Raw genomic sequence first — 9,260 nt, 5'->3', positions numbered from 1 at the left:
TCTCTTCAACAATGAGATGATTCAAACCAGTTCCAATTGCTCAGTAATGAAGAAAATCAGCTACACCCAGAGTGAGCTTTGGGAAATGAGCATAGACCGAAACATAGCATTTTCACTCTCTGTTGTGTTTGCATTTTTGTTTTTCTTTCATTTTTTTCCTAATTTAATTTTTCTTGTGTAGCAAGGTAATTGTATGGATATGCATACATACTGGATTTAACATATATTTTTAACCTGTATTGGACTCCTATATTAGGTAAGGAGTTGGATTAGGAGATTTCTGACTTCCCCTTAAGACTTGGATTTTGAGATACCACAAACTTGAGTCAAGCCAAAAACCAGGAATGAGCAGATGTGTTAACAAAAATAAAACAATTTCCCCCCACAATATCCTGTGATTATTAGGGTGCTTTGGGGCTAATGTTTAAAGCTAAGCCTCTACTCTCTTGTGCCTTACTCATTCGAAACCACTATGCTCATATTATATATATAAAAGCTAGTTTTAATTATTGCTTTTCAAAAGTGAACTAGCACATTCTGAATTAACGTAGTAACTTGTATCAAAACCTCATCTTTGAGAATCTGCAGTATTTAGAAAACACACAGAGAAAGTCTAAATATGAAACCAATTAGCAGAAGTATTCTCACAAGCCTTTATTTCTTCCTCCTGTCACCTCAGGGAGATTACACCATTGCTTTGCACAGCACTAACACTTAGGTAATAATGAATCAAATGGGTTGTGTTATTGCTCTTTTTTCAAAAAAGAGAAAACTGCTATAGCTCAGATTGGTCGCAGATGTATGCAATGCAAGCTCAAACATCTCTGCATTCTTGCTTCAAAAGGCTGGTTTTACCCATCCAAGGAACAGTGTACACCTCAAAATGGCAGATATAGTGCTGAGGAGGTAAAGAAAAAAAACAAACAGAAAACAAAAAACATTTAATGAGCATGAAGAAAAAACATTTTAAGAACAGATCTGAATGACCTTTTCTAATAAGTATGCAAATTGGACATTTTAGGATATAGGATGATGATCCAGATTCCTTACTACCCCAATTTCAGAGTATGGGTCCCAGACTGAAGTTTACATATATCAACTCATCTGAGTCTCTTATTCCCCTATAAGTTGCTACAGGAAATATCTTTGAGAATTTGGACTAGTCATTTATGGAAATCCTTTCCAACCTCCTATCCAGTTCAATACATTACACATACATTAGAATTTTTTCCTTTCCTTAACCAAAAGAAAGAATACAGGTGTATACACACATACACAAATTAAATCTGTAGTATATGGTACACAAGGGGATTCTAATGAGGCCAGTGATTAAAAGGATGGGCCCCCACCCCAAACAGCACGTCTTGAGTACATGTAGACTAAAACATGGCTGTATATAAGGATATCATACTAGGAAGTACTTTTGTTCCTTATGAGACTGAATGTATAACCAGGCAGAAGTTATTAGGAAGTTATCTCTCAGAACCATAGTTTTGTCATCTGTAAAATGGGGATAATTATCCTCCTGGGGTAGTAGTTAGACTTAAAGAGTTAATGGGTATAAAATACCTTACAACTTTTAAGTTGCTATCTACACACTTGGATTTTGTTAACCAAAAACTCCAAGAAAAATGAGTGGGGCAAAGGGAAGCTTTAAAAATGAGAGTAAACCTCTCCTCAGAGCCCTGAAGAAACAGAAGAAAACTAAGGACCCCAAGGAAAAGGAATGGCAAAGGATGGCATCAATCCAGCTCCTGATTATGGTCATTTCTCCTGGGTCTCCTCCAAGTTTGGAGATGTCTCCCTCCTCATCTCCACTTTCTAGCTGCTTTCAAGTCTCAGCTAAAATGCAATCTCCTATAGAAAGCTTTTCCCACTTCTCCTTAACTAGTGTCCTCCTTCCATTAATCACAAAACACAGTTGCTTGGATATTACCTCCCCTGTTTGACTACGGGCTCTTTCAAAGTGACATTATTAAAAAAAAAATAAATAAATTGTATCTCCAGGACCGAAAGCCCAGTGCCTAGCACATAGTGGGCACTAAGACTTGATCAACTGCAGGGAAAATGGCAGCTGCAAGAGAAACTTCATTACTTTAACCAAATTCCATTTCTTTAAGAAAAATGGTGTCTTTTGGGACCTTAGTTGGAAAAGGATGGTCAAGACTGTTAGGTGATGGAGAACCATCTTAAAGTGTCTGCTGTCTTTTGGAGGAAGGAGGTAAAGACTGAAATAGTTAAAGAATTAAGTAATACTATGGGTAAGTCACCAGCAATTCAGGCTTCTTAATTAGCCAAGAATAAAACTTTCAAAATTTTTTCAGGCTGTTCTGTTCTAGGAGAAAGACTGGTATAGCATAGGCAGTGCTGAAGAAAGGATTAAGTCTATTCTAGAGCAGTGTTGTCAGCATCCTTTTATTCCCCCAGACAAAGTCCTTGTCACCCCACCTTGGATAATTTCACCATTTTTTATTACTATGTCACGTCCCAAATGAATACTGAATCATTCTCCATTTATATAAGTCTTGCTTTATTTCTTTAAGGACTGTAGTAGTGTAAGAACTATGTGTGTCCTCATTAACTCTCAACTACTTTATGCAGTTATTTAAACCAGGAAATTCTCTATCTTTTCCTCTTTTATTTTTATTACTCATATAGAAAAAAAAAAGGCTGATGGCTTTGGAAAATGTTGCCTTAGTTTCTTTCATCTTTTTGCCTTAACTAGTATTTCTGAGATCCCTAGCTTCCACTACATATTAGCTCAGGCACTCAGTCCCATTTCTATATGGATATGTTCCCTAAAGTTTTTATGTCTCAGTTTCCTCAAGGGCAAAATAAAGACTGGATAAGATTATCCTTTCAGCTCTAAATCGCTAATTTCATGGACATCCCTTCAGTAAAAAGTTGCCTACAATTTGATCTGAAAGAGTTCATCAGGAACTGAGATGTCTTGTCTATGGTCACCCAAATGATATCACAGGCAGGGCTTTAGACCTGCCTGACCCCAAGACTCATCTTTTATTGATGTTTCTTCCTGGTTTTTCTGCAATGGCTCATAAACACATTTTGAGCTTCTGACAGCAAAATCTAAAATCTCTTTGGATCCAAAGAATCCCCCCTCCCACCAAATTCACCCTCAAAATGAAGTACCTTTTTTGTTTAGTCACATACCTTTTTTAGAGGTGGTTCCTTATGATCGGGACAGTTGGAAAAATCAGTGGCAGACTTAGTGCAAGTGGTTCGACTAACCTCAACTTCAAAAACATATTTCAAACCAGCCACAAGCTGTTAACAAGGAAATCAAATCAGTAGATTAAATAAAGATGAATTCAACATTTACTAAACATTACTAAACATAAACAAGACATTGGATAGGTACTGGGGGTACAAGGAATTACAAAACCAGTAAGCTCAAAGAGCTTATCTTTCCCTGGAAGAAGATACAGTTTTCAAGAAAATGCATTTTTACAGAATGTTTCACTTCCTAAAGATACTGAAGAAATAAAGCAGATTTTTTTTTTAAGTGTGAAATCTGATTACTATGAGGAACTATTGAAATTAAAATTCCTTCCACTAATGTAGGACAACTGTCTTTTTACTTAGACTTAAAAATTTGCCTTGAGGCACAGGGAGATTTGAATGACTTGTGTTAAAGATCATAGAGAAGGTGTCAAAGGCAGGACTTGAGTCCAGGTCTTCCTGGTTCTAAGCCAGTCCTTCTATGCATTAAAACACCTTGCTTTTCTAAAAGAAGAAAACAAAATATATATTTAAGCAGGACTTGTATCAAGAATTTGCTTCTTAGGTGTTCCTGGGCAAATTTCACAACTGGCTCCCTTTATCTGTAAAGTATGGAGTCTGGACCAGAAGACCTTCTCTGTACTTATGATTCTGATCCTATGCCAGCTTTAGATTTCAGTTTCCCCATCTGTAAAATGAGGGTTGCTTCTTTCTCTGTCTTATGGGACCTTTCAACTTTTAATTCACTGTAACCAGGAATTGACAACACAAAGAAATCACAAAGTTCTTTCCATTGCTAGGGCTTTAAAAGTTTAGTTAAAACCACATTTAGTTGTGCCTTTACCAACAAAAATGAATTACCTAAGTGTGGAAAATCAATTTTAATTAAATGAACCTCAAGTTTCTTAATCTATCCTAAAATTCCACAACTCCTGGAGACTTCATTTAATTAAGCAGCTCAATTTCCATATTATACAATGAGGAAACTAAGTCCACACAAGTAAAATGACTCACCCAGAGTCACAAAGCTGGGATCTTGATTTAGATGTCATGTGACCTTTAAATTCTAATAGATTTTTCACTACAAAGAATACTGTTTATAGCCTTTGACCTTGGCCAACAGTCCAGGTTTTAAATTCCAAGATTAACATTTAGAAACCGTGTGATCCAGAATTATGTAATCTCTAAAAGCTCATTACCTGATCTTTAAAATTAGGTCAATAGGTAAATTTTGTAATTTACAATATTGTTGTGAGTAAAGTGCTTTGTAATAGCCTACAGATTGGTCCTCTAGCCTCAAAAGCTTTTTACCCTAGGGGATTATCTCCAAAGCTTGCCCTAGCTAGTACTCACTCCTCCCCTCTTTCTCCCCTCAATTCTTTTACAGTAATCCTTTGTTTTACAGACTGCCCTCTAAGATTATCTCTTCTCTATCCATTGCAATAAATGCTTGAGTTTTGACTCAAGAATGGGTGAAAGTTGTAAAGAAACAAATTTAGGGTTAAAATCATAGATTTAGGGCTGAAGAGACCAGAGAAGTCATCTTGTTCAAACTACATAATTTTTCAGTTAGGAGGAAAACTCATTCATGGCCATGGATGCTATGGGACAAGAGTCTTGTTCAGAAAGAAAGACAATGGACTAGGCTGCTTATTTGGTCCTTTCCCATCTCTTACTATAAATCTCAAATGAGATCATGTATGCAAAGTGCTTTGGGAATCTCTAAGTGCCATACAAATGTTCACTATTATTACTAAGATTCTGGTTTGTCAGAAACCTGTAGCATCTGGTAAAAAGTACCTATCTAGAAACTACGTTCAAGGATGTTGAGACAATCACAAAAAAATCTCACCACTATACTTAATTCAAGTGATTCATTCTCGATCCAAAATATTTTCTCCTTTTCATATGGCTACAGGAAAAGAGATCAATTTTGTGGCCATCCCTAAAGTAGAATAGTCTGGGTAACTTTTGCCACAACCCTCAAAAGACCAGAGAAATGGAAAGTTTGTAAGTTTTTAAGTCTAAATTCCCTGTCATAGTGATCCCTCAAAACAATGCCAAGATTTGAGAGATCTTAAATAATTTCTCAGACATAAATGAAAAACAACGTCCAGGCTAGCTTGACCTTAAAGGTCATAAATTATTAGGCAATCCTAGCCCTGCCCAATGTACAAACAGTTCTTCAGACTGCTGAACAGAATGACCTTTGAGAATGGGCAGAAAAGGGAAAAAAAACAAAAACAAAAAACCCCTTTTTTTTTTTTTTTAACTGTGCCTTTCAAATATGCTATTAACTTACCATTCCTAGTTTGCAAATTAAAGCAATCCCAAATTCTACAATAAGGCTGAAAAATGGGAACTCCAGGCTAACGTCTGATAAATGGGACTTTCACTAGGGAATATCATTTGCCCGAGGTGAATTTTGGCCTTTAGTCAAGGAAGCAATTTTTTTCTGATCTGCAGTATACTTGGGGAAGAGAATCTGCCAGAGATAACATATATTCAGAAACTAAAAGATCTTAAAGATAATCTTTTCCATCTTCATAATTTTAAAGGTAAAAAAAACAGAAGCCCAGAAATTAACTGATTTGCCTAAAGCCTCATTAGTATAAGTGTGACAACTCAAAGTGACCTTCTAACCTCCATTCCAGGCTGAAAAAAAACAAACAGAATAAGCCAAAAATAAAAACAATTGATTTACAATTGTTAGGTGGGGGGGAGGGGGAAGATGAGATCATAATTGCCAAACAATAAGTTTGGGCTCTCCTCTGGACTTAAAAAAAATATATTAAAAAGTCAAGATGAGATACTACTTAATTGAAAATAAAAAGAGCAATTCTGCTACTGGAAATATGTAACATCCACAAGAACAGGGTGTTGGTTAGTCTTCAAATGGTCTGCAGCAACTCTTTTCTTTTATTCATTCCTCAGACTCACAGTGGAAAGTTACTTTGTGTTAGTCACAAACTTGGCTTCCATCAGAGGCTTGGGGGATGGAAAAAAAAAATGCAATACTTTTGCTCAAGAATAAAGACTACCCGCAGATTCCCAGTAGTGTGGGGTCCACCCCCAGGGAGTGGAACTGCAAAGAAGAAAGCACGAGTGCAGAAACGCCTGAAGGGAGGAGGAGGGAGAAAGCGTTTGTTTGTATCTGCCTAGCACCGAACCAGAGGAGACCAATCAACCACATACATCAGAGCTCCTTAACCATTTTTGTATATTTTAAGGATCTTTTCTAAAATGAACCTCCCCTCAGCAAAACGTTCTTAAGTGCATAAAATAAAACGTGGAGGATTGCAAAGACGGCAGTCCTAATGAAACAGTTTGTATTTTAATATCTGAAAACTGCACTAAGACTTTTGGGACACCCTAGCTGCATCTATTCTATATTAAATATAATGTAGCCAATATTGTGCTAGGGACTGAGTTCGTGCTCACGAAGAAAAGCCGTTTGTCCCTCTGTCCTTTTAATAAACAGAAAGTGACAAAAGCCTACGGGAGCACGTAGACGTCAAGAAGTGTTTATTAAGTGCCTACTAATGCCAGCCACTAGAACTAAGCAGTGCTTGGCATACAGTAGGTGCTTAATAAATTCTACCTAGTGTCCCTGGCCTAAAGAATTTAGATGCAGTTCTGACCTTAAGCCTTTATCTATGTACATCTCTGGTCTGCAGCAGTCTGTATCTTTTATTTATGCATATGCATATTTTGTATGCAATCGATTAAACACACAAAGGTGCACATATACACGCACACTACGTGATACGTTTAGATACGGAAACACAGACGTAGAAATAAAGTTACAAAGTTACAAAAACACAGACACACACATACTCATAAGAAATTCACAATTTAAAAATTCGCAATCCCAAGCGACGGGTTCTTGGCCTGGAAGATCTAGTGCCCAGCCCCCAGACTCAGATCCCACCGGGGCAGAGGTCCCTCCCAAGGGGAGAACCCCCCCCAAGCGTCTGCAGGAGCGGGAGGGGGCGCACGGGGGGCGGCATCGATCTCCGACGCGCGCCCGGACCCCCGCCGCTGAGGCAGACGCCAGACAGGGAGCGCAGGCCCAGGGTGCGGCCGGGGAGCGAGCGCGCGCTCCAGCCCCAGGCCATCCCTCCCGGGACCCCGACCCGCCTCCCCCAGAGCCCGCACCCACCTGCTTCTTGGCTTCTATCACGCGGAACACTCTGCTGCCGTACTTGTCATTGCTGGCCCGGTTATATTCGCTCAAGGCGAAGTTGAGCGCGCGCTTCACGCTCTCATCATTTACGTTGGCCTCCGAGAGGCCGCCGAGGAGGCGGGGAAAGCGCTCGGCGTGCACGGCGAAGACCAGGGCGAGGAGCAGCAGCAGGAAGGACCGCGGGCCGGCCATCGCAGCACCCGATCGCGCAAGAAGGCTCAATCTGTTACTCGGAGACAGCCGCCGACTCAGCAACTCTCGGCTGCTCTTACCCTGCTCGGCTGGATTTAAATACCTTGTCCCTGGGCCCTTCCCCCAGCTCGGCCCCGCCCCCGCCCCGCCCTCCAGCCCTGAGGAAGCCGGGGGAAGAGGCTGCCGCGGTGATCCCCAGACCGACTTTCTACCTCAGCGTCATTTTTTTGGGGGGATGGGGAGGGGGAGGGGAATCACATGGAAAGGCAGGAGCGATTGCCGGGTCCTTCCCTTTTAGAACTTCCTTTAAAAATTCCTTTAACATTGTTTTAGTTTTCCTATGACAAGAAGTTCCTAGTCTTATGATTACGTAATTATAAGGAATTTGTTATTTATGCACTTTGGGGATCTAAGCTTGCAAATCCTGGTTGGATTCTCCATATTCTTATAACTTACCCAGAACAGGAAGTAAATTAACATCAATTAGGGTCTTGGACTTTCCCGGCTTCCTTCCCACAATTAGCTAAAAGGCTTCTCTCCCCAAGCATCTTCTCCTCCTCCCCTCCACACACCTGATTGAGATGACCTATTTATGTTGTATGTACGTTTTTTTTAATCCTTGTTTCTTACATGAGAATGTAAGTTTCTTGAGGAAATGGACATCTTTCCTTGTATCCCAAACGGTCAGTCAGTTGGAACAGGGAGACCCAGCTCAAATATGGCCTTAGGCGCTTGCTAATTTGTGATCCTGAAGAAGTCAGTTTCCTCACTAACAGTATCTCCCTTGTGTGTGAGGACTAAATAGTGATATTTGTAAAGCACTTGGTATCTGGCACCTAACAGGCACATATGTAAATGCTTACTCTTTCCCTTCCTTCTATATTAAGCACCTACTATATTCCGGGGCCAGTGCAATGAAATGTTTTTTAACTTTCCTACAAGGTCATACTTTTTTGGCTTTCTTTTTAAAGAAAGAAAATGTTTCAAGTTAGCACCACAATCCTATCCAACGTATGGTATGTAGTAGGCACTTGTTGATTAATTGATCTGAGTTTTATTACTTAAAGTCGATTTTATTTACATAATTGTAGACACGTGTGGCTTTTTTTTCCTATGTATTTATTTATTTATTTTTTTTGCTTCAGGTCTTTCTGTTCACTAGATCACAATATAATTTCCCCCATTTGTCATATTTGTAAGGTCAAGTAGTGCAGTGGAGAGTGCATCAGTATTGCAGTCAGAGGATTTGAATTCAAATCCTACCGTTTCTACTTATCTGTGTAATTATAAACAAATCCTGTAACCAATTTATGTATGTCAATCAACTAATTAATTAACCAAGCAACCAGTTAAGAGTTTAATTTTCAAAACCTTAGACAACCTGACCTCAGCCTCATTGGAGATTACTCTCTCTTTTACTTTAAAATCCAGCTAATGGAGCCTTGTCTCTGTTCTTCACACAAGACTCTCCATCTACTGGGCATTGATATTCACTGTCTCACAGCTGGATTTCACACTGACTCCCACCTCTACATCATAAAGATCCTTTCTTCCTTTAAGACATAACTCAAATACCATTTTTGCTAGAATCAGCCAAAATGCTGGTGCCTTTCCATTCAGACTGCATGATGTTACCTTGTAT

The 9,260-nt window shown here is 39.3% G+C and overlaps 1 protein-coding gene across 1 annotated transcript; it reads right to left on the bottom strand.

Annotated features, from left to right (window-relative positions):
- Positions 1-639: 639 nt before the first annotated feature.
- LOC141555108 (cystatin-like) lies at positions 640-8,702 on the bottom strand. The gene is made up of 3 exons (XM_074287717.1): positions 7,403-8,702; positions 3,172-3,285; positions 640-898 (listed from the first exon to the last, which is right to left on the bottom strand). The coding sequence occupies exons 1-3, from the start codon at positions 7,616-7,618 to the stop codon at positions 815-817; spliced, it is 414 nt and encodes a 137-aa protein (XP_074143818.1). The 5' UTR covers positions 7,619-8,702; the 3' UTR covers positions 640-814.
- Positions 8,703-9,260: the final 558 nt, after the last annotated feature.

Source organism: Sminthopsis crassicaudata, chromosome 2 (assembly GCF_048593235.1).
Source record: "Sminthopsis crassicaudata isolate SCR6 chromosome 2, ASM4859323v1, whole genome shotgun sequence".
NCBI classification, from domain to species: Eukaryota; Metazoa; Chordata; class Mammalia; order Dasyuromorphia; family Dasyuridae; genus Sminthopsis; species Sminthopsis crassicaudata.
This window is presented reverse-complemented; position numbering and strand designations above follow the sequence as displayed.

What these genes read in the sequence shown, in the direction of transcription:
- LOC141555108 (XM_074287717.1), bottom strand. Translation starts at nt 7,618, where the DNA reads ATGGCCGGCCCGCGGTCCTTCCTGCTGCTGCTCCTCGCCCTGGTCTTC. An exon ending in TGATAGAAGCCAAGAAGCAG is followed by an intron (nt 3,286 to 7,402) that starts GTGGGTGCGGGC and finishes CCTTGTTAACAG; the next exon opens with CTTGTGGCTGGTTTGAAATA. An exon ending in AGGAACCACCTCTAAAAAAG is followed by an intron (nt 899 to 3,171) that starts GTATGTGACTAA and finishes TTACCTCCTCAG; the next exon opens with CACTATATCTGCCATTTTGA.